Source organism: Rhinopithecus bieti, unplaced genomic scaffold (genome assembly GCF_001698545.2).
Source record: "Rhinopithecus bieti isolate Rb0 unplaced genomic scaffold, ASM169854v2 scaffold_42745, whole genome shotgun sequence".
In the NCBI taxonomy this organism is placed as follows: Eukaryota; Metazoa; Chordata; class Mammalia; order Primates; family Cercopithecidae; genus Rhinopithecus; species Rhinopithecus bieti.
The window spans coordinates 5279553-5305256 of NW_016819184.1; the positions used below are offsets into that span (position 1 = coordinate 5279553).

General features: G+C 52.5%; 1 protein-coding gene across 5 annotated transcripts in view; it reads right to left on the bottom strand.

The window, feature by feature from the left end:
• Window positions 1-25704, bottom strand: part of LHPP (phospholysine phosphohistidine inorganic pyrophosphate phosphatase) — a 155569-nt gene that overhangs the window by 83855 nt on the left and 46010 nt on the right. For 3 of the 5 annotated variants that reach the window (XM_017858649.1, XM_017858650.1, XM_017858652.1), the window contains exon 6: window positions 16007-16098. In XM_017858649.1, coding sequence (XP_017714138.1) covers window positions 16007-16098 — 92 coding nt within the window. Of the gene's footprint in view, window positions 1-2073; window positions 2215-16006; window positions 16099-22162; window positions 22597-25704 lie in introns of those variants that run through there. The other 2 variants (XM_017858653.1, XM_017858651.1) reach the window with 2 other exon arrangements.

Consider the following 25704-nt stretch of genomic DNA (forward strand, 5'->3'; position numbering starts at 1 on the left):
CAGATGAGAAAACTGAGGCTCAGCGGTCTTCCTGTCAGCCAGCAGTGGGCCAAGATTTGAGCCTGGGGTTTTCTCATTTCCAGAGTACAAGTCCTTCCATGGTAGTCCCAGCCCAGACGAGCACCTGGACAGCCCAGAATGCCACTTCCCTGGGACACTTTGCCACCATGTGGCTAATCTTCTATAGGGTCCATAGGGACAATGGGACAGACATGCTGACACTGTCCCACTACACCCTTACCAGCTGCGTGACCCTGGGTGAGTCTGCAGCTTCCCTGGAAAACAGAGAAGACTTTCTGTGCCTACCCACGAGGCTTGGATGAGAACCACAAATGCAGAAATGGTCTGGGAAGCTGAAAAGGCTTCTCCCAATAGGGAGGACTGTTGTTCTTCAGTTTAACAAACGCAGAGTGTCCACCACAGGCAAGGTCAGGGACTTGGCTCTACATGGGATGGAGCAACAAGCAGATGGAAAGAGAATGAGGAAGCTGGACTTCTTCCTGCTTGGAAGGAAGGCACGAACGTGTAAAGGCATGAGGAGAGAAGGAGCCCTGTGCTGCTGGACTGGAATCAGAGGCACTAGTGTGAGCTCGGGTTTTTGGGCAGGTCCAGGTGGGCACGAACACATGTGTGTGTCATGCCTGCATACCATGAGCATCTTTCCTACCTCTGTCCCCTGCCAGGGCCTGAGCAGCAACTCCCAGAGACAACACAAGCACACCTGGCGCCCTGGGCTGAGACTCTAAACAGCGCTCTCCACTGGAAGATACTGGGGCTCCTTGGAGAAACGGCCGATTCCAGGGCTGAAGCGAAAACAGAACAAATGAACCTGAAACATCTTTTTGGGCCAAAATGCAAGGAAGGGCTCAAAGAATGGTGAGGATGTGCCCAAAGGACACAGGGCCAGCTTGGAGGGGCTGCCAGTGCCTGCGTCGGGGACCATCTGAATATCCCAATAATGATGGTTAACAGATGATAACCCACTGAATTACACAGGAAGCCAGGAGCCCACATTGGCATACATACATCAGTGGAAAGAAGAGAACATCTTTCCTTAAAGTAAAATGCCAGGAGTAAATACAAGGAAGAATGATGGAGTGATTTGGCGACTGTCATACAAATAATTCATTCAAACAAGAAATGCTAAGGGACACTAAAACTGGCAGATGAAAGTAGGACATCGCACCACCTCAAAGCATCACCCCACAAATATGTATCAACCATAAAGGGGAAAAACACAATGTTACGTGGTCGCCATTAAACAAGAGGTCAAAGTTAACATCACCAATAGTTGGCCAAACCAACATTGCATGCCTATGAGAACAAGCCCAGCACCACTTCTGTGCAATGCTAGCCCCAAACGCACAACCTGGGTTGTATCGTGAGAAAACATTGCACAAAATGACTGTCTCGTAATCTTCAAAACTGGCAATCTGTGAGAGCTGAGGCGAGGACAGGGAAGTGCTCCAGGACAGAGTCCAGAGAAACCAGAGAGAGCTGCCTAGCCCCGAACTGGGTCTTCCTCTCTCTAGAGCAGTTCATGGAATAACTGGCAAAGCTTGAATGGGGTCTCTCTCTGGGAGAAGGGTGTATGGAATTTCTTTCTATTCCGGAAATCTGAAAATTATTTGAAAATGAGAAGGCTGTGGGAACTCCAGGGAGTGCCGGGTAATTCTTCTGGAAGTGAGACTGTGTTTTGGGTACAATAGAAAAGAGCTTGGCCTCGCAGCCAGACCACACCCCAGCCTGCATGGGATTAGCACATGGCCTTGAGACGGGGTAGGGGGTCATGGGACAGTGGGTCCCTTGCAATTGGGAAGACTGGAATTCCATCACCAGGGAAGGCCTTGAGGATATGGCAGGATCCAGGCAGGCTGAGGAAGAGGTGGCGGGACAGGTGAAGGGCACAAACAGCATGCACAAAGGCTCCAGGTGGGACGGGCAGGAGGGGAGCTTGGCGGGTGTGGGGGGGGGTCCTCATCCCAGGGACCTGGCCTCTCCACACTTGCAGGGAACACTGGGAGGCCTCAACGCACAGAGCATGTTCTTAGGCCTCTCTCTGAGAAGGTGACAGGGGGACTAGGAGGATGGGCTGGTGAGGCCACCTCGGCTGCTCTGCCTGCTTCAGACCTGGGGACTCCAGGGCTGCAGGAGACTCTGATGGTAGCTCTTGGCCCTGTGCGCTGTGGTGTTCTCCATGCTCATCGTCTGCACCTGTGAAGGGTGGTGGAGGAGAAGGCCGGTGTCCGGAGGAGTCGGCAGGCTTGAGGAGGCCTGGCTAAAGCAACTCCGTGGTTCTTGGAGCTGGGGCCCCCAGGGCCCCGAGAGGCAAAGGGCACACAGGGCGTGGGGGTGCCGCGGCATCTGGGAGGGAATGAGTGGAGTGTGAGCAGGCCCACATGTGCAGCCTGGGGTGTGGGGAGGCTGGGCGTGTGTGTGCGCGCGCGCATACACTATGGGGCCAGCATGAGAGTGGGCGCCTATGGATGTGTGGCCTGGGCCTGAGAACTTGTGGGGTCTGGCGTGCTTACATGTGGATATGGGATCGTGTGGGTATGGGGGCCCCTTGTGAGCACATGTGGGCCCGGGTGAGTGTATGTGGCTGTGCATGCATCAGCCCTGGCTCCAGCAGGCCCGGCCCGTCCCATCCCTGGCAGCAAGGCGCCCTCTTGTGGCCCGAGCAGGTGAGGTGGGGAGGAGGAAACGAGAATCCCGAGACCTCGCCAGGGTGAGACGCAGGAGGAGGGGTGAAGCGGAAGGAAGGAAGCAGCAAGGAGGATGCCAGGTGGGTATGCAAGAAGGCCAGATGTGCACTGCCCTGGGAGCCTGGGGGTCCTCGCTGGCCCCTGCCCACTGCTCCTGGCTTCACCAGGTTCCTCCCTCCCCACATCAGGGGTGTCCTCTCTGATAAAGGGCAGACTGGCTTGAACAGCCTCATGGGATGCATGTGGGTGGCCTGGGCCCTGCAGCAAGGCACCCCTCCAGCCACACCCACTTGGGACCACACTGCCAAAGACCAGCATGCCACGTCTGCCCCTCCCACCGCATCTGTGGGGCTGATTCCCCACTCCCCTTCCCCGCTGGGGCAGCTGGGATCCTGCCCTCCCACAGGCCAAAGAGAGAGCGTGGGTGCATGTGCACACGTGTGTATGTGCGCGCGCGCATGTGTGTGTGTGTGCATGAGCCGTGTCTAGGACCTGCATGTGAGTGTGGGACAAAATGAGGCCATCCCTGCAGGCTCCAGGGAGAGGGGATGCTGGGACAGAGTGCAGGGTGTGGCCCCTTGTCCTCCCCGCCACGGATGACTGTGGCCCAGGAGATTGTGCGAGTCTACGGTCATGGAGCCCCTGGCCCTGAGCTCCTGGATTAAACCCTTGGAAAGTGCAGAGCACCCCTCTGCACAAATCTTTGCTTAGCAACGAGGACAGACATGGGGGATGCTGCAGTTGGAGCGCAGCCTCAGTGCCACTGATAGGGGAGGCTGGGCCGGAGCTGGCTGGGAGATTCCTCACCAGGAGGCCTATTTTCAGCTACTTTCACTTGCCCATGAGAAGGGGTCCTGGTCAGGTGGGAGCTGTGCGGGCTGCTCACGAGTGGTGGGTACGTGGGCTGGTTTCTGTTTTTAATAACCCCGCACTTTCAGGTGGTTTTCCTTCTTAAGACTCCCCCAACAGCTGTTATCCCAGCAATTTGGGAGGCTGAGGCAGGCAGATCACGAGGTCAGGAGATCGAGATCATCCTGGCTAACACGGTGAAATCCCATCTCTACTAAAAATACAAAAAAATTAGCTGGGTGTGATGGTGGTGGGTGCCTGTAGTCCCAGCTACTCGGGAGGCTGAGGCAGGAGAGTGGCATGAACCCGGGAGGCGGAGCTTGCAGTGAGCCGAGATCACGCCACTGCACTCCAGCCTGGGTGACACAGCAACATTCTGTCTCAAAAAAAAAAAAAAGAATCACCCAAATTCACAAACCTAGGGCAGGGGCGATTGTGCCATAAAAAATAACTCTTATTCTTATAAGAGTGTTACATGGTGGCCCCAGGGCCACTCCAGGGGACCAGCAGAGCAGAGATCCATGACACTGGGAGGCCAGCTGGGTGTCAGGAGAGGGGCTTGAACCTCCCTCCCTGGAAAGAAGAACAGTCCTAGAGGGCAGGGGACACCTGCCACATTCACTCGATCCCCCACATCTTCAACAGCACCTGGCCATAGTAGGTGCTTGGTAAATATGGGGACCAGGGGGCTAACAGAGGACAGGCTTGGGTCTCCTCTCATGGGCAGTGGGGACCATCGAGATTTTAAAGGCAGTGGGGAAGGCCAGGTGCTATGGCTCACGCCTCTAATCCCAGCACTTTAGGAGGCTGAGACGGGTGGATCACCTGAGGTCAGGAGTTCAAGACCAGCCTGGCCAACATGGCGAAACCCTGTCTCTACTGGAAATACAAAAATTAGCCGGGTGTGGTGGCAGGCACCTGTATTCCCAGCTACTTGGAAGGCAGAGGCAGGAGAATCCCTTGAACCCGGAAGGCGGAGGTTGCAGTGAGCCAAGATTGTGCCACTGCACTCCAGCCTGGGCAACAGAGTGAGACTCCATTTTAAAAAAAGTACAATAAAATAATATAATAAACAAATAAATAAACAAAGGCAGTGGGGAAGGTCAAGCCTGCCCTAGAAAGCCACCATGACCATGTGGTGGACCACACCCACAGGGTGGAGAGAACCCCAGAGGCAGTGTACGTCCCCCCAGCCTGGTCTAGCAGGACAGACCAAATGGGAACCGTTAGGGAAACAGGCCATGCGGGAGCTACCACCATGGCAGGCCCTCACCCTAGGGGCCAAGCTTAACCCTCTCCCGTTCAGTCCACACAGCTGGGGCTCAGCCCCACTTGACACATGAGGAAACCAAGAGCCAAGCAAGGTAAACATCATGCTCAAGCCAGGCGTAGTGGCTCCCCTGTAATCCCAGCACTTTGGGAGGCCGAAGTGGGAGGATCACTTGAGCCCAGGAGTCTGGGCAACATAGGGAGACTCCATCTTTACAAAAAATTTAAAAATAAGTTGGGTATGGTGGCATACACCTGTTTGCCAGCTATTTGGGAGGCTGAGGCGGGAGAACCACCTGTGCCCAGGAGTTAGAGGCTGCAGTGAGCCATGATGGTGCCACTGCACTCCCACCTGGAAAACAGAACAAGACACCATCTCAAAAAGAAAAAAACAAAAAAAAAGCACAAAGAGATCATGTCCAAGGTTACATGGTTAGCACACGGCAGGGGACTGGGTCTCACACCCAGATTCTGGCGGTGCTCTTGGGGTCTCCAGGCAGCTGGACTCCCCCTCTGGAGGGTGGTGTCTCCTTGCTGCTCTGGTTTCAGCCCCCAGGCTCATGAAAAGTCAGGGAGAGCACCCGGGGCTACCAGGCTGGGCCTGGGCACAGGGCACTCCAGCCTGGAATTGCATTTGGAGGCCGGAGTAGGGGGCCTTGTTCCTGGCTATCCCCAACCTGAGGACTATGGAGCTAGGGGAGCAGCACACTGGGTTCACATCTGGGTCCCACCCATGACACAGAGGAACCTGCGCACAAATGAGACCACTGCTGCAAGGTGGCTGAAAATAAGAACTGCGTCCAGCTGTGTCTGCAGGGACAGGAGTCAGGGGCCTCTGAGCCCCCTTTCCCTCCTTCTTTACTTTTCCAGGCTGGAAAAGATGTAGCAATCAAAGGATAAAAAATGCAGATTCCCTGATGCATGAGAACACAGCAGCAACGGTGAATGCTGTGGGGGATGTGCCCTCCCCTGCCCCTGGGTTGTAAGTGCCACCAGCTCTGGCCATGTCCCCGAGTCGCAGAGCAGCAGCGGAAAGGCAGAGGCCAGCCCTGTGGGCAGCGAGAGGACTCAGGTGAGACTCCAGCTCTCAGAGGGGCCCTGCGGCAGACAGGCTCTGGCAGCCCTGGGGGCATCCAGCAGAGCCCAAGTGGCCCAGCTTCATGTTAAAGTTTGAGAACATCTTGGGCAGGCGGCCGGCCTGGCTAGGATGGTGGCCACAGCTCCTGCTGCAAGCTCACTATGGGCCCCTTCTTCCCCTGCTCGTTGGGGCCGGGCCACAGCTGCCCAGATCCTCCTGGGTCCCCTCCCCACCTCCCCACCACACACTGGAGGGAAAGACAGCACTCGGGTTCCGTGGACTTTAACCACAAAGGCAGCACTGATGGCGCTTCAGGGGCTGTCACCTGTCACGTCTCCCCCAGGCTCTCAGGTGGGGTGGGTGGGGTCTAATGACTGACTTCAGGGCCTGCCCTAGGTCAGAAGCCCCCAGAGCCAGGTCCTGCTTATGTCCAGCTCAGCAGCAGGTCGTGTGTGTGTGTGTGTGTGTATGTGGAGGGGGCCAAAGCTGGGGAGGGCAGGAGCTGACCAGTCCTGTGAGGCCCCCACACTGGCTACTCTTGTTTTATGAGGCCCAGACCCTGCTCAGAGCTCCAGCAACACTTGGTTAATTGGGGGGTGGCCTGAGAATGTTCAAGGGCACAGGTCTTGGAATCAGGCAGAGGTGGGTTTGAATCCCGATGCTGACACTGGTAGGCTGTGTGGCCTTGGGCAAGTTACTCCACCTCTCTGAGCTTCCATTTGCAAATCTAAATCGTAGGGGTAAGAAGGCGAGTGGCTTCTCTGGGCTGTTGCAGGGTGTAGACGAGCTGAGGCCGAGTGTATGTAAGCATGAGCACTGGCCCCACCATGAGGCACACCTGCGTTATCTCCCTTGCAGCTCCTGGGGAACGCGCTTCAGGGAGTGTCTTGGGAGAAGAGCACGTGTGAGCACCGGGCCCAGAGCACGCGCCTTGCAACATCTGTTGAGCGGCTCTAGGGAGATGAGAGGGCCCTGCTGATGCTCCCTCCATCCCTGTCGCACCACTCCAGAGCCTCAAAGGACCTGCACGTTCCCAAGAGGCAAATTCCTGGGGTTGGCAGGCTGCCTACAGGGGTCCTACCTTCTAGGCCAACCTCCAGGCCTTGTGGCCTCACTCTGCGGCCACCTCCCGGCCTCCACCTGGGACCCCCTTCCCCAGCTCAGAGCCCACCAGCCCTCAGTCCACTGGTTTCCCCACAGGCGGCACCAAGCCCAGCAGGGGGGTTCAGGTTTTACCATCTTTCCCCTCGTGCCCTGGACACAAAGCAGCCTTGGTCAGGAACCAAGAATGCTAAACAGGGTCAGTACCAGGAAGGGCGACTATTCCTAATCCTGTCTCCCCTGCCGCAGCAGCCAACAGAAGGCAGGAAACCCAGCAGAGGAGGAGGAAGCTGACGCTGCCCCAACCAGACAAAGCCATGGGGGCCACGACGGCGTGTCTGCCCCTGGAAACCCCACGTTCACCTGCTGAGCCATGTGGACCCTGCCAGCCTCCTTTCACACCCCCGCCTCTGCCTCAGGTCTCCGCCCCGCTCTCTCAGGAGGCCCAGCGTCTGGGACTGCCACGTGCCGACAATGTCCAGAAACCTCCCAGGACCGTAAACTGGGAAGAACATGGACCTCCCTCCCAGAACAGCTCGTGATGGTCGGGGCGGGGAGCAACAGGGCCCCCCCATGGTGGGGACGTAAACTCATCTGACCTCATCTGCTCAAGTTGAACATACGCTCCTCCATGACCCAGCACTGCCATCTATCAGCAGATGTGCCCCAGAAGGACTCACGCCCATGTGTCCAGGAGACAAAAACCAGAACATTCCTGGCAGCCTGCTGGGACCCACCCAGATGTTCCCTCCAAGGGATGGGCAGAGAGGGGTGTTCGAGCCACACAGGACACAATGAACAAGCCACAGCTCAACGGTACAGTGTGTGATTCCATTTGGATAAAGGTCAGAAAAGGAAGAGCCAGCATCATGTTGGAGGGAAGGTGGCCACGTGGGAGAACAAAGCAGGCCCAGTCACTGCAGCCACTGTGCCCGCAGCAGGGCGGGGCAGCCTCTGGAGGACTGCGCGTGTCAATCACGGACTAGGTCTTCTGGGGAGCTGATAGCCTCCTAGTTCTTGACCTGAGAGTGTTCGCTTTGTTATTCATTATGCTATGTATTCAAATGTATTCACATCACATCGTAATTGTTTAATGGCATACTTTATGTTATATATATTTTACCACATTTTTTAAAAATTTGTTTTTGAGACAAGGTCTTGCTCTGTCACCCAGGCTGAAGTGCAGTGGTATGATCATAGCTCACTGCAGCCTTGTGGACCTCCTGGGTTTAAGAGATCCTCCTGTCTCAGTCTCCTGCGTAGCTGGGACCACAGGTAGGTGCCACCACACCTGGTTAATTTTTATTTTTAATAGAAATGAGGTCTCGCAGGCCGGGCGCGGTGGCTCAAGCCTGTAATCCCAGCACTTTGGGAGGCCGAGATGGGCGGATCACGAGGTCAGGAGATCAAGACCATCCTGGCTAACACGGTGAAACCCTGTCTCTACTGAAAATACAAAAAACTAGCCGGGCGAGGTGGCGGGTGCCTGTAGTCCCAGCTACTCGGGAGGCTGAGGCAGGAGAATGGCGTAAACCCGGGAGGCGGAGCTTGCAGTGAGCTGAGATCCGGCCACTGCACTCCAGCTTGGGCCACAGAGCAAGACTCCGTCTCAAAAAAAAAAAAAAGAAAAGAAATGAGGTCTCGCTATGTTGCCCAGGCTGGTCTCAAACTCCTGAGCCAATTTAATTTTTTAAAATTTTTCAAATGAAAGTATGACATAAGGCCAGACATGGTGGCTCACACCTGTAATCCCAGCACTTTCAGAAGCCAAGCAGGTTGATCATTTGAGGTCAGGAGTTCGAGACCAGCTTGGCCAACATGGTGAAACTCCATCTCGACTAAAAATACATAAATTAGCTGGGCGTGGTAGTGCGTGGCTATAATCCCAGTTACTTGGGAGGCTGAAGCAGGAGAATTGCTTGAACCTGGGAAGTGGAGGTTGCAGTGAGCCAAGATCATGCCACTATACTCTAGCCTAGGTGACAGAGTGAGACTCTGTCTCAAAAAAAAAAAAAGCAAGCATGACATAAAGTAGATTAGTGATTGTCTGGGGCTGGGTGGAATGCGGGGGCGCTTTGCTAATAATAGCTCAACAATTTGAGGCTTCTTTTTGGGGTGATGAAATGTTATAAAATTGAGGTGATGGCTGCACAACTCTGTGAATATATGAAAACCACTGAGTTATACAGCATGGGAATTATTTCTCAATAAAGCTGTTACCAAACGAGACAAAAGAAAAAAATGTACAGGCTTAAATTTGGGTGTGTCCCACTCTGTGTGACCTCAGGTGAGCTAAGTGACCCCTCTGAGCCCAGAAGTGCCCACCTACACCAGAAGCCACAGCCTCTACCCCGGGCAGGACCAGAGGGCTGCAGAGGGGATGTTTGGGATTCACGGACTCATTGCACAGTGGATTTGTCCACAGGCCTGTTCCCATTGCCCTTCCCTGCACTGCCAGGAGGAGTGCCTGAGGAACTTGGGGTGGTCTCCCAAGCCCTTTCTCTCCACCTGGGCTGGCCGGGATTTCCTTGGCTGGTCTGTTTACACACGAGGGCAGGAGGAGGGTCCTGACTCCTGGAAGGCTGACCAGGGCCACCACAGCCTGGACCTCCCCTTGCTAGTCACTCACTTTGACATGTGACTGCTGAAAAATTAACACCAGGTTCACTTCCTTCCCTCACACCCCACGTGGCACAGGAGAAAAATCTGTCATGTTCCAAAGCGAATCCACAGCTTTCTCTTAACAGGAAACACTCTGAAGTCCATCGCTGCGAAGTCTGGAAGCCCCAGGACAAGGTGCCGCTTTGACGGCAGCCGCTTCCAAGGTAAAAGGCCAGGCATGGGGGCCCTCTCTCTCCCCACCCAGCCAGCTCCACAGCCACGCACCCTGCAGCCCCTCGTCTTCCAGCTTTGTGCAAGACAGCTGGAATCCTAGATCGGCTGGCCGCTCCGCTGGGGGAAAACCTCGTCAGCACCCAGGCCCCAGCTAGAAGGGACCTTGCAGGACATCGGGAATCACGGTCCAGGAAACTTTCCCTCTCAGAAGGGCAAACTGTTTGTCAAGAACGTTCTGGGCTCATAAAACATCTCCCAGCCTTGGATAAACAATAAGAGAAGCCCTGAGGCGAGTTCCGCACGGCTGCTTTATTTACACAGCAGTTCCAGGACTAGTGCAGGGGCTTCCCAGGCAGTGGCGCCTGTGACTGGGTGGTGGCTGTGGGGTGTGGCGTGGAACAGGGAACAGAGTGGCGGGGATGCTGAGGGGCCACACTGCCTGGTTTCTGGCATGTCCACAGGAGACAGGTTGGTGGGGATATAAGAGACAGGAAGGTCTGTGGCTCAGACGTGCCAGTGGCTCTTCCTTCTCCAGAGAACAGAGAGGGCACCTTGGAACTGGGCAAAATGTCCCTTCCCTCTATTCATTTGTCAGAATGGGAGGGCACGGGGTCCCAGCCCAGCCCCATCCTCCAAGGAAGATGAGGGCTGCCTTGACAGGCAGGCAAGCAGGGAGGGGCGACAGTGTTGCGGGGCATGGGCAACAGTGCACTTACCCACTGGGCCCGCATCCAAACGTAGAGCCCTGCCTGGGCCCTGGAGTGAGGCAGGCCCTGTGACTACTGCAAAATGTGGCCCCAAGGGCAGGACATTCCAATAGGGAAAAGTGCAGGCAAAAGCACCCGCCAGGGGACTGGGGGCGGCAAGGTTCCAGTCCAGCCTCCGTAAAACCTTGCCAGACGGCCTTGGCCAAGGTCCTAGGTGTCCCATCTGAAAAAGCCTCTCGCAGCAGGGCAGCAGCACCCTCTGGGGCTGCAGGACTCATGGGACCATGAGGATTTGCCACCCACGGCACGGGACCCCACACGGAGGAGACACTCTTGTCCAGGGCCTGGGCAGCAGGAATGCTGTGGCTGGATGGGACCTCGAGGGGTCTGGGGAGCAGCCATGTCCAATGCACCAGGAGTCCTGGGAACAGGGCAGGCGGGGGACACCCAGAAGGCCTTTACTTGCCATCCAGGTGAGGGCCGCACCCTGGCTGGGCAGGACTTCCACACGGAGCAGGTATGAAAAGAAAGCTTTGTGCTTCCCTGTCCAGGCTCTTGGGCAGCCCTGCTGGGCCAAGTTCCAGACCCCCCTGCCCAGGGATGATGCTTTCCTGGGGAGCAGGCCCTGCAAAACTTGCCCTCCGGAGCTAAGCACCCGCAGTCTCTCCCAACCCCGAGGCTTCACTCTCCTTGGGCCATTTTATAATGAAATCAAGAGAAATGGATACATCCAAGGTGACAAGGAAATCTCACTGCCAGTGAGTGGCCGAATCCCACTCCTCAGCCACCTCTCGGCCTCTCAGACTCCTGACAGCTGCCTCAGAAACACAGTCATGTGTGTGTGTACGTGTGTGTACATGTAAGTGAATGCACATGTGCATGCTCCATACCAGAAGACCGTGGCTGAGGGCACGTCCTGCAGCAGGACCAGTGGGAGGCCTCAGTCAGCCCTCCAGCTTCCCTCCCTTCCTGGTGCCAGTGACTGGCAGGACTGACCACTGCCCCCACCCGCCAGCTGCTCCAGCCTGGATGGCCTCCCCATCCTGCCCTGGCCTCAAACCAAGTGTGGGCGCAGTTACTCACTGCAGGGCTCTCTGCCACCTGGGCCCAGGACAAGGACACCCCTCCTCCCCCCTTCACTCTCCCATTTCAGCCAAGGCTAGGCCAAGGCCACCAACAAAGGACAGAGCCTGGAAGGCCTTCTGATGCCCAGCTGACCCATCCAGTGGTCACTGGCTCCTGTGAGGCCTCTCTGGGCCACTCACAGGAGAGGAGAGGCTCAGCAAAGGGCTGCGACAACATGCCTCGGCTGCAGAGGAGACACAGCTGCTGCCCCTAAGGGGCTCACCTCTGTGCAGAACAGGGCCGTGCTGAGGTGCCAGAGGGCTGGGGGTGCCCTGGAAGGGCGAGGTGCTGCTCGATAGAGCCTGGCTAGGGGCATTTCCTGCAAGCAAGGAATGCTGGCCCAGTGGTAGGTGCCCGGCTGACTCCAGAGGCTGTTTGCCGGCCCCGGGCCAGCCACACATCCATAGGGAGCACCACGCAGGCCCTTCCAGTCCCAGCACGGCCCTCCAGAGAGCGAGATCCCATCAGGGTCCGCAGCTCGGCTCATCCAGGACCCCATGCCCCTCCAGCACTTCAGTATATCTGTGCACCGAGAGTACCATCTGGAGGGAGAAGGGGACAGTGCAGGAGGAGGGCAGCTGCCACCTGAGGCCACCAACACTCCTGCGGAGGCCAGTGAACCTTTTCTAGTAGCCACGTTAACAAAAATTTAAAGAAACGGGTGAAATTAACATGAAATATCAGCATTTCAACATGTAGCCGATATTAAAAAAACTCACGAGCTCTTTAACAATCCTTTCTCCCCACCCAGTCTCTGAAATCCAGTGTGTATTTTACACTTCCTGTGCGTCTCACTGTGGATGAGCTACAAGTCACCCCTGCGGCTCGCAGCTCCTGTGTCTGACAGCGCAGCTCCAGAGGCTGGGAGACCTCCCATCCCTTTAGCCAGGGCGCACCCACACACGCAGAGCCCCACCTCCTTTGATGCCCGTGTGGCCTCCCCCAGTGACTGGGTCCCCACCTTAGCCAAGCTAACACTCTTCTCCCTTTGTCCTGCATGTTAACAAAGAGAGATTTGCATCCTTACAAACAAATCAAAAGATCCGACATTTCAAATCTTGTTAGGAACAAACGGGCTAAGTCCCATTCTCTTCAACAGAGGCAGGTGACTCCATGTCTGGAGCTAGGTGGATATGGACAGATACGGATGGATACAGACGGTAGTGGCTGCGTGTGCTCCCCACCCTGGCCATTTGCTGAGGGCTTGCTGTGTGCCCGGAACTACACTGATTCCTTTCCTACAGCATCTGAACACATAGATACACAGGACAACACACACACTGGGGCCTGTTGGAGGGTGGAGAGGGAAGGAGGGAGAGGATCAGGAAAAATAACTAATGGGTACTAGGTTTAATATCTGGGTGATGAAATAGTCTGTACAATAAACCCCCTTGATACATGCTTACCTATGTAATGAACCTGCACATGTACCCCTGAACTTAAAAGTTAAAAAAAAGAAAGAAAGAGGCTGGGCACAGTGGCTCACACCTGTAATCCCAGCACTTTGGGAGGCCGAGGTGGGTGGATCACAGGGTCAGGAAATCGAGACCATCCTGGCTAACATGGTGAAACCCCGTCTCTACTGAAAATACAAAAAGTTAGCCAGGCGTGGTGGCGGGCGCCTGTAGTCCCAGCTACTCAAGAGGCTGAGGCAGGAGAATGGTGTGAACCCAGTAGGCAGAGCTTGCAGTGAGCCGAGATCGTGCCACTGCACTCCAGCCTGGGCGACAGAGCGAGACTCCGTCTCAAAAAAAAGAAAGAAAGAAAGAAAGAAAATGTGGTATATATACACCATGGAATACTACTCAGCCATAAAAAGCAATGAAAGAGGCATTAACAGCAACCTGGATGGAGTTGGAGACCTCAAGGAATGGAGGTAACTCAGGACTGGAAAACCAAACACTGTATGTTCTCCCTTATAAATGGGAGTTAAGTTATGAGGATGCACAGGCATAAAAATGATACAATGGACTTTGGGGGCTTGTGGGGAAGGGTGGGAGGTAGGTGAGAAATAAAAGACTACAAACTGGGTACAGTGTACACTGCTTGGGTGATGGGTGCACCAAAATCTCAGAAATCACCACTAAAGAACTTATTCATGTAATCAAAAACCACCTGTTCCCCAAAAACTACTGAAATTTTAAAATTACCAAAAAAACCATTATGAAGACGCTTGTAGAAAGAGGCCATAAAACAGTGTTCAAGGAAAAGGAGGCTGCGAAACAATATCATCCCATTTTGTAAAAAGAAAAAAACCAAAATATTACCAGTCTGTTTATCCATGTAGAGAGGGCGATGTGGAAGGATTCAGCAAACTGTTGACGGAATTTCTCTTTCTGGGGCCAGGCGTGGTGGCTCGCGCCTATCAACCCGGCACTTTCGGAGGAAGAGGCGGGTGGTTCACCTGAGGTCAGGAGTTCGAGACCAGCCTGGCCAACATGGTGACACCCCGTCTCTACTAGAAATACAAAAATTAGCCAGGCACGGTGGTGCACACCTGTAGTACCAGCTACTCAGGAGGCTGAGGCAGGAGAATCACTTGAGCCTGGGAGGCGGAGGTTGCAGTGAGCTGAGATTGCACCTCTGTACTCCAGCGTGGGCAACAGAGTGAGACTCTGTCTCAAAACAAACAAACAAACAAACAAACAAACAAAAAACAGTTTATCTCCCTCCGGGAGATAGTGTCATGGGGGAAAGTCCACCTCATATTCTTCTTTAAATGGCATGCAGGTAACCGGAATCTGAAAAGCACCAACCCTTGCTGGCATAGGGTGGGCACAGCCTCCCTCATGCCCACCTGCATTCGTGGGCTGTGAGGGGCCTTCTTCAGAGGCCCATTATCAGTTTATAGGGGCACCTGGCCTGGGCTGGCCAGAAAGACCCCAACTGAGGTGGCATTCAGGACAAACATGTTTCTCTTCCAGGGAACCAGAAGAAGCCCAGTATACAACAGGTACGGTTCTCCCTCTCCACTTCCTGCCAAGTCACACCGCTGTGTTCCCAAGCAGGGAGGCGCCACTTGTGCTCACGGGTCACAGATGTGCCCTGAGATGCACGAGGTGCTGGGCTGGGCTCCTGATGGCTGATGCCAGGCAGCACCTGGCATCAATTTTAGGGCCCCGAGGTCCACTGTCAGTGGACAGCCCCTCGGCTGGGAGCAGCAGCAGGACCAGCCTCTGCGACCTTTATAGGAAAGGCAGGACTGGGGACTGGGGGACCCCTGGCTGGTCTCTTAGAAAAAATGTTCCTGTGGCTTGTGAGTGGGGTCTCCCTCACTCCCTTAGGCCAGGCCTAACCAAGGGGAGCTACAAAACCCAACTTCAAGAAAGAAAGAAGGCCCATATGTCATACATGTCGGGGGCTCCATGGGGGCCCCCAAGCCTGGGAGGGTCTGGGAGATAGCTGGAAGGGACCAACTTCCTGACCATAGACCCAGGTGCGCTGAGCATTCCTCACTCACCTCGCACTCAGCCATGGTCCCCAACCTGCAGGAGAGACCTCAGCGCGATGGTCAGGCCCTCTGATCTGTCTTCTCTGGTCCTGCCTAGGCAGATCTCTCAGGACGTATATAATTGCTCCCAGCCCACCCCAAATCCAAGTACCCTCAGGTAACCATGCTTCAACCAAGTCTCCCCAGCATCAGAAAAGATGTGCTTTCTCTGAATGGCCGCAACAGAAACCATCTAGCATAAGGTAAGGCAACACTCTGATGTCCAAGATCCTCTCGATGACCAGGTGAGCCGGAGCTCGGGCACCACAGGGCCCTCCACATGCCCGGGAGCTCCCAACCCCTGACAGCTGCTCCGACCAGGCAGACTTTTGCCAGCAAATAAAACACAAGTTTCTTCTCGAGATGGAGGTTCTGTTCCAGGGCGTCCCTGAGCAACCCTCTGTCATCTCCAGGCTGTCTGTGTCTCACAGAGTGGAGACGGTGAACAAAAGGAGAGGGAGGCTGTCCAAGGGGCTGAGTGCCCACAGCTGTAACTGTCACAGTGCACGGTCTGATCAAATTGCCGAAGGGACAGCGCACAAATTTGGCCTAACTCCCCGGTGGGCCGCCGCCAGGATGGACAGTGCCTTTGCTTATTTCTCTCTGCACTGCACACCGTTTCAAAACCCCAGACCCTGTATCAAAAGCCACTCTACGTTATCACTGCCTGCTATAAAAGACCACCCAGCTCTGTTCTTAGAGGTCCATTATGTACAAGATCGCGAATGCCCACATACTGCTCTTTGATTTGGAAAGAATACCCCCTTTATTTTGAAGAACAAAACAGAATGAGAACATGGTCATCCCCTGGAAGGAAGGTGAATAAATGACTCCCGCTGGTACTGACCTGAACTTCCCAGTCCGCACCTGCAGCGCTCTCATTCCACACCGCTGGGCACCGCCGACGTCACCCACGATATCGTCCCCAATCATGACGGCCTGTCACGGCAGTGAAATATGCTCAGAAGTGATGTCAGGAGAGTTTTATTCCTGGGCTCCTTCATCTTTTTTTGACGTAATAAATGGCTTGATTTGATGTTTAAAATCACCATCATACAAATTAAACAAGATAATATTGTCATCGTATTGATTAAAAGTCAACCCACCTTGAATATATCTCACACAGCCCCTGTAGGCCATGGCTTTGAATGGTATATATTTGTGCAATTTGAAATCAATCAGCAGACGTCAAAGTGATTTGGCACCCCAAGGACGTGCAGGGATGCTGAACGCTGCCTGGCCTCCGCTGGAACACAGGCTAAATTTCACCGAACCCTAAAGACTCTGTAACCTGGTTATTTGCCCTTGATTCTGTGAAAGTGAAGCAAATCTCTGGCCTATCTTTGTAAGTTTTGCTTTATGTAGGTTTTGCTCTCAATGGTGAAGGTATTGCCTTAAAAACAAAATAATAGACAAACCAAAATTCACACATACACAGAGGAAATGCTCGCAGACTGGGTATCATTTCAAAAAGCAGCCTCTGGAATACACTCTCTCACCTGAATAAAACCAGAAAACCAAACTACGCAACAACAGCTTTCAGGACACTGGACATCAAGCAATGAAGGACAATGACTTCTGAGACGCAGGAAACAAACAAGGTGGCTCCTGTGACTGCCCCCAGCATACTGCCTTCGATGCTTCCAGACTGTGGGCATAGGAGGGGTGCTGTGAACTGAAGTGCGTCCCCCGCAAATTCACTTGAAGAAGAAGCGCTAGACTGCAGTGTGACTGTATTTGGAGACAGGGCCTGTAAGGAGGTAATTCATTAAGGCTGAATGAGGTCAGAGGGGGCCCTGATCTGATGGGACTGCTGTCCTTACCAGAGGAAGAGGCACTGGAGTGCACTCCACAGAAGCACAAAGGAGAGGCCATGGGAGGACACAGCAAGAAGGCGGCCATCTACAAGCCGGGAAGAGAGCCCTCATCAGAAACTGGACTTGCCGACACCCTGATCTCAGGCTTCAAGCTTCCTGAACAGTGAGAAAAAGAGTTTCTGCTGTTAAATCCACACAGTCTGTGGTGTTTTGTATGACAGTCTGGGCTGACTAATACAGAGGGAAACCCAGGTAGAGCCCAGTAGGATCCCTGAATTGGGGAGACAAAGCTAGGATTCTGGGGAGACCCAGGAGCAGAGTCCACAGGACAGGGAATCAGAGAGGAGAAGGCTGCATGGAGAAAGAGCTGTGGAGAAAGTGGAGGGTCCCCTCAAGTGCTCAGCAGACCACTGCCAGCACACGTGAGGGAGGAAACTCCCTGAGTCTGGGAAAGAGCCACACCAAATGACTAGAGAAAACGGTGCCTGTGTCTCACACAGGACTGCATATGTCCCCACCAGCCAGGCTGGGAAAGCTCACTCAGGATGCACAGGGCATTGAGTGCGATCTTAAAAGCCGCTGCTTCGCAGTGAGGAATAATTCATCCAGGGCAACCCTTGCTCTGGTGCTGCCCCCAAATCTTAAAAGCAAGATCTGGAAGGATCAAACTGTTTCAAGTGATATAATTGCATCCCATAATAAAGTTCGAAATTCTTTATGGGCACACAAAAATATCCAGCACCCAAAAAGAAGGTAAAATTGATCATGTCTGGCACTCAATAAAAAAATGATCAGACGTGCAAAGAAGGAAAATATCATGCAGAAGGAGGAGAAAGATGAGTCCATCCAAACTGAGAAAGAACTGACAGAGAGGTGAGAATGAGCAGACAAGAGCATTAAATCAGCCCTTGTAATTGTATTCCATATGTTCCAAAAGTAGAGAAATGGAAGATAAAAGAAAAAATCCAAATCAAGCTTCTAGAGATGAAAACTACAATGACAAGGATCCAAATACACTGAGTGGGATTAACGCCAGAAGAGATACTGCAGAGGAAAAGATTAATGAACCCGGAGACATGGCAATAGAAACTACCCAAAATGAAACAGAGGCAGAAAAATTATTTTTAAAAATGAACAGAGCATCAGTGAGCTATGGCACAACTTCAAGTGGCCTGATGTACATGCAATTAGAGTTCCTGAAAGTGAGATGAGGTGGGGCACAGCGGCTCACACCTATCATCCTAGCACTGTGGGAAGCTGAGGTAGGAGGATCACTTAAGCCCAGGAGTCCAAGACCAGCCTAGGCAACACGGCAAGACCCTGTCTCTATAAAAATTTTAAAAATTAGCCAGATGTGGTGGCTCAAGCCTGTGGTCCCAGTTACTTGGGAGACTGAGGTGGGAGGACCACTTAAGCCTGGGAGTTTGAAACTGCAGTGAGCTGTGTTCGTGCCACTGCACTCCAGCGTAAGTGTCAGAGCAAGACCGTGTCTCAAAATTAGAAAAAAAAAAAAGTGAGATGAGAGAAGACACAAATATATTTGAAGAAATAGTGACTGAAAATTTTCCAAACTTGATAAAAACAATAAATCCACAGATCCAAGATCCCAATGAACACCAAACACAAAAAACACACAGAAAGCCGTATTAAGGCACATCATAATTAAATTGCTCAAAAGCAGTGACAAGGAGAAAATCTTATAAAACAGACAAAAAAGAGACATTTTATATACTTATATACAGAGAAACGAAGATAAGATGTTAGATTTCTTGTTGGAAACAATGCAAGTGAGAAGACTGTGGAGTGCCATCTTTTAAGCAGTAAAAGAAAAAAATGCCCATCTAGAATTCTGTACCCAGCAAAAATATCTTTCCAAAACGAAGATGAAATAAAGATATTTCAGACATCCGAGAGGAAGAATTCATCACCACTTGGACCCATCCTTGCAGGCAGAGTCCAAATCGATGGGTCCCACACTCAGTAAGACTCCCCGGCTTGGGCGTGCTTCACAGTCCTCGTTTCATTTTGTCTTGATTTTGGTTTGTGTATTTATTGCTTAGCCCTACTTAGCATCTGAATTCCAGGGAGGAGACCTGTAGTTTTTTTTGTTTTGTTTTGTTTTGTTTTTTTGAGACAGAGTTTTGCTCTTCTTGCCCAGGCTGGAGTGCAGTGGTACAATCTTGACTCATTTAGATAACTTATTATGTCATGGCCCTGTGCTGGGTGCGTGCTTCGCTAAGATGATTTCCTTTAAACGCCACACCAGTTATACCCATTTTACAGATGGAAGTGGAGGCTGGCCCAAAGTCACACAGCCGACAAATAGTAGAGCTGGGATCTCCACCCCGCTGCTCTAGAAATCTACCCTACAAGACGTGTAGAAGTCCTTCGGGCGAAGGAAAATGACAATAGCTGGAAATACACATCAACACCAAAAAAATAGCTTGTGGGCATGTGCTGACCTTCTGCCTGCTCAGCTCCCTCCTCTGCTGGCTAATTCCTCCCAGGCCTTCAGGACTCAGTTCCGGTGACCACCACCCTTCCCCTGCCCCCAGGCTGGGTTGCGTGGCCCTCCCAAAGCACTCTGGGATCACACCCTGGTGCCACCCATGTCATGGACTCTGCTCATCCCACCCTTCCAGAAGTAAGAGCTCCTTCAGGACAAGAAATCTGGGTTGACAACTGGCACTTGGTTGATGCTCAGCAAATGTGTCTTCAGCAGATGAGTGCTCTGCATTATGGCAAGGCCGGCTGTGTCTGAACACACTTATGAGGCACAGACAAGACTTCCCATTGGTCACCTACATAGAGTGGAGGGAGTCGTACAGTCCCCACCAGTGTGGCTGAAATGTCAGTCATTTGTGGGTCTTCTTTTGCCACGTTAACATGTGCTATTGCTTAAACGGAGTCATGCTCTTTTTTTTACATAAATACATGTAATTTAAAGAAAAAACAGCTGGGAGTGGTAGCTCACACCTGTAATCCCATGAGATGGGCAGATCAACTGAGGTCAGGAGTTCGAGACCAGCCTGGCCAACATGCTGAAACCTGTCTCTAATAAAAATACAAACCGGGCATGCACCTGTAATCCCAGCTACTTGGGAGGCTGAGGCACACGAATTGCTTGAACCTAGGAGGTGGAGGTTGCAGTGAGCCAAGATTGTGCCACTGAACTCTAGCATGGATGACAGAGTGAGACTCGGTCTCAAAAAAAAAAAAAAGTAGTAATAATTTTAAAGAAAAAAAACCCAACCAGCTCCTCTCACTCCTACTCCAAAATCTGATTAAAAGCTTCAAAATAGGTTGGGCGTGGTGGTTCATGCCTGTAATTCCAGCACTGTGGGAGGCTGAGGCAGGCAGATCACTTGAGCTCAGGAGTTCCAGACCAGCCTGGGCAACACGGTGAAACCCTGTCTCTATTGAAATACAAAAAATTAGCCAGGCATGGTGGTGGACGCCTATAATCCCACCTACTTGGGAGGCTGAGGCAGGAGAATGAACCAAGATTGCACCACTGCACTCCAGCCTGGGCAAGAAGAACAAAACTCTGTCTCAAAAAAAAAAAAAAAAACAAACAAAAAACTACAGGTCTCCTCCCTGGAATTCAGATGCTAAGTGGGGCTAAGCGATAAATACACAAACCAAAAAAATCAAGACAAAATGAAACGAGGACTGTGAAGCACGCCCAAGCCGGGGGAGTCATACTGAGTGTGGGGCCTATGATTTGGACTCTGCCTGCAAGGATGGGTCCAAATTTGCTTTCCATCTGGGGGAAGGGGACCACAGAAAGGAGGGCTGGGCCTGATGTGGCCAGCAGACACAGACTCACTCCTGTCTCACGCTGAGCTAGAGCAGCAGGGTTGAGATCCCAGCTCTGCTGTTTGCTGGCTGTGTGATCTTGGGCCAGCCTCTACTTCCATCTATAAAACGGGTATAACTGGTGTGGCCTTTAAAGGAAATCATCTTAGTGAAGCACCCAGCACAGGGCCAGGACATAATAAGTTATCTGAACATGTTAAAAAGGAAACAGAAACATGAGGAAAGGTTTTGTTGAGGAAATTCTCTACCTCACCACATCAGAGAGAGAGAGAGGCCCCACGACCTGCAGCAGGCGCCCTTGCTTTGGTTACTTGATACCTTTGCCCGGGGCCTTCGTGGGCCAGTGCCAGGCCAGGCAGTGGGTGCACAGTGTGAATCAGACAGATGAGTCCCAGCCCTTATGGAACTCACAACAAGTGCTAAAGACAGACGTTAATCAGGTAATTCCACAGTCTCATCATCAGGGCCTGGGATAACGCACAGGAGGCTGTGAGGCCTGATCTCCTGACCTACTGGACTTGGGGGTGGTCAGGAAAGGCTTCCCAGAAGAGGTGAGGTTCTGAGCTTTGCTCCGTCTGATAGGTAAAAGGAGTCAACCAGGTTGTAGGACATGGAGGAGAGGTGGGATACACCCAGCAGGGGCTACCACACATGTGTTCACTACCCATCTCCCCACCATTCACCAGGGCAGGCCATGCCATGAATTCCACAAAGCACACACATATAAACCTGAAGCAACTGTCCTGGGAACTGTGTCCAAACAGGCCTTCAGATAACCAAGGAATCACCAGGAGCCCTGATAAAGGACAAAGACAGAGCCAGTGAGGCCCCCTGAGGCCAGGGAGGTAGTTTCAGCTGAACCCGGAGCTTTTCTGCCACTTGGCATGGACTCGTCAGGTATCACAGTCAAGCAGAGGCCAGAGGGGCCTCCCTCAGAGAAGCCATGGGGGATGGTGGTGCTGAGAGAGAGCTCGGAGGAGGTGGCTGAGGGCTGCAATGTTGAGAACTCTGCCAATTGCTGGTAGCCGCAAGCCACTGGGAGACATGAGGTACTTCAAATAAGACCACATCTTCCTGGTGTGGTGCTCTATACTTCATACTTTCCACGGATTTTCTCTGGTCTTTCCTCCTCCTACCCCTGTGCTTCCCAGAGTGTGTCATGCACACGGGTGACATACTATTTGACTCCAGGCAGAGCAAGGACATACATTTTAATGTAATCATGTGGTCTTTATTTTTAGATTAATCTATTATGGTAAGTGAGAGATTCTGGTTTTCCATTTATAGTAGTCATCAAAAGTTCCTTTTAAAATACATTTATTTAAGTAATAAAATGAATCAATTTTAAGAAATGTGAAGTAAACAGAGCTAGTGGCAAGTACCCAGATACGGTAAAATACCCAGATATGGTAAAATTCAAAGTGCTTTTCCAGAATGACTGATGTTAGGGAAAATCCTGCCAAATCCAAATGAGGTTTTTGTGTCTATCAAACCAGCTCCTGGCCAGGCAAGAAACAGCCAGTGGCACCGTGTGCTTCCTGGAATGGGACCAGCCCCAGTGTCCGCTGCACGCACACAGGGCACTCTAAGGGTCAGGAAAAGCCAGGGCTGGCTGGGCAGCCCCCATGGCTGCTGGCGTCTGGCAGCAGGGCTGGCCAGAGCTCCCGTATATGAGTCCCCTCTGCCCTTCTCAAGGAGTTGTCTTCAAACTGTGAGGTCCGTGGTGAACATTCACAGCGCTCCAGTTCAGGACCATGTCCACTGCTGCCAGAGACTCCAGGGCCATCTTGCTAGAAGGTTCCTGGGAAATGGAATGGGTCTTCAAATATGACATGTCTTCCTATACCTCCCTGCTTCTGGGGAAAATAAAACTGTGTGCATGCTCCTCCCACACACACAACCAGACAGCACACACATTTCCCTCCCAGAATAGAGACTCTCGGTTCTTCCTGGGCTGGGACATTTGTGGATGTGGCCCACGGAGACGGGACCAGAGGAACATGGTCACTCGGAGGAAGAGTTCTCATGCAGGAACAGCATGGAGGTTCTGTGGGATAAAGCGAGGCTGCATCCAGGCAGAGCCCCGGGAAGCTGTCGGCGAGGGAGGTGGAGGCTGGGGGCCGGGGCGCCAGGTCCGGCGGGGTGCACAGCTGCCTGGAGCAGCGATGCCTGTCCAGGCCAGCTTGTGGGCTCCGCATACCAAAGTGCACTCAGGATCCCGGGGGATTCCCAGATTTACTATCGGTGAAGGGCAATAATCACGCAAGGAGGAGCAATTATTGCCAAATCATTTAGGATTTAAAAAATCACTGGCAAGAAGATAGAGGTCAGGAGGTGCACTGTCAGGGGAAATAAAAATACTCCACCTGCCAGGGCTGGGCTTCGCTTCCTTTCAGACACAACATGGTTGGGGGTGAGGTGGAGAAAAAATGAAAGGTCGGACCCTGCAGAACCCAGAATCCAGAGAGCCGGAGGGAGGCGCCACAGTTTCAGAGGCAGGTGTCCCGGGTCGGGCCCCACAGCTGTCAATCCTCCCTCTTACACATCTGCCTGCCTGCCCTGGTCGCCTCTTCAGCGTCCTAGGTGCTGGAGGGAAACCTCGTCTAACAGGCGGCAATGCTTTGGAGTGCAAACTTCCAGCGCCGAAGAGCTTCCGTGGTTCACAAATATTTCCCTTATCCTGGGGCTCTGCCAGGAGGATTAGGGCGGGAAGCAGCAGGGCTGGGTAGTGAAGGTGGAGAGAGCTCAGTGTTTGTAACTGCAGCCCCAGGGGGCTCATATCCCCCAGGGAGATGTCTTGAGATAACAGCTCACTCTAGGATCAGCCCTGGACCCAGGCCCCAAAGGAACCCAGGCTCCCACAGAGACCTGGAGACAGTGCGATGCTGAGTGATTGTCACTGTGGTCGGACACCCTCATAAGGAACAAGACTAACAGCAAAACTCAAAGACTACTTGAAAAAAAAAAGCCAGAAATCACGGTGTTGGTCAGGACGTGGGGAAACAAGCATCTGTATACGCAGCAGGTGATGAAGGTGAAGGGACACACCTTTCTGAAACAGAAATAAGCAACATGCATCACAGCCTCCCAGCCACATCACTAGGATTTGGAGCAAATAATCAGAAATGTACAAGAGGATGTACATACAAGATGTATTCATCAGGGTTATGCACAAGAGCGAAATTCGAAGCAGCCTCATCTCCATCAATAGGGAATGGTCAAGAACATGATGGGAGTCTGAACAGTGGAATAGTATGCAGCTGTGAAAACTGCTTTGTTAGGGTACCTACATAAGCACAAAGAAAGCTGTCCCCTAAAAAAGAATAAGGTCATGTCATTTCCAGCAACAGGGATGGAACTGGAGGCCATTACCCTAAGCAAACTAATGCAGGAACAGAAAACCAAATACCACCTGTTCTCACTTATAAGTGGGTGCTCAATACTGAATACACATGGACACAGGGCAACAACAGACACCAGGGCCTACCTGAAGGTGAAGGGTGGGAGGAGGGTGAGGATTGAAAAACTACCCCATCAGGTACTACGCTTATGACCTGGATGACAAAATAATCTGCACAGCAAACCCCCAAGACACACAATGTACCTGTATCACAAACCTGCACACGTATCCCTGAACCTAAAATATAAGTTAAAAAAAATTGTTCCCAATAGGATATTAAGGGGGAAAACTCAGATTTCAAACAGCAGATACAAGATTATCCCAATTTTGTGTTAAAAACGTATATTTAGACACAAGAAGTTGGCAAGATCAAGCATGATTTGTGTTATTCTAGGCTGGTGGGATGATGAGTGGTTTCCTTTTATCTTGTACTTTTCTGAATTTTTCCTAGCTCCTTTAATGAGCATGAGTTGCTTCATAATCAGATATTTTAAATACTTGTGTTTTGAGAAGAAAATAAAATCTACTAAAAAAAAAAAAAGCCTCCAAGGGAGAAAACTCTGAAGAAAACTAAGCCTTGAGGTCTCGCAGCACCTTATGACTAGGACACATCACAAAGACAAGGCCAGGGCCGGGAGCTCCTGCAACTCCGGTCAGTTTCAGACCCACAGCTGCAGGGCTAGGTGCCAGGTGCCAGGCATCGGTGGAAAGCGTTTCCAATTCAAACCAAGGATGCAGGAGGACTGAAACCCTCCTAGGCCCATTCTTTCAGTGCTGGAAGTGGGCACCACCCAGCAGGCCAGCCTGCTCCCAGTCAGGAGTTAAGCAGGGTCATCCCCACACTGACACCCAAAGAAAATGCCCACGGCCAGGAGGCGGGGCTCAGTCAACAGAGTTCACAGGGAGGCCTCAGTGGAAATACCCATGGGGGAGGGAGGCCACAGCAGAAAGAACTGGCCTGGAGTTGCCCCCACGTGGACGGACATGCACTCCCCACTCACCAGCCTCCCCCTAGGGGTACAGACTGTCCCTAGACCCCTATAGTTAGGACTGATGCCCTGAGAATCATGGAATGAAATGGTAGGGCACCCTCCAGTTTATATGGCCAGGCTTCTGGATAAGCCTGCAAACCTCACCCCCATTTTTCAAGGCAGTTCTGAGGGCACAAGCCATGAGGAGGTCCTGAGGGATCATGGCAGCCACTGCCTACGCTCCCCACCTGAAATCCTCCCTACTCCACCCCACCTGAAATCCTCCCTACCCCCCATCTGAAATCCTCCCTATCCCCCCCATCTGAAATCCTCCCTACCCACCCATCTGAAATTCTCCCTATCCCCACCTGAAATCCTCCCTACCACCCATCTGAAATCCTCCCTACTCCCCACCTGAAATCCTCCTTACCCCAACCTGAAATCCTCCTTACCCCAACCTGAAATCCTCCTTACCTCCCCACCTGAAATCCTCCCTACCCCATCTGAAATCCTCTCTACCCACCCACCTGAAATCCTC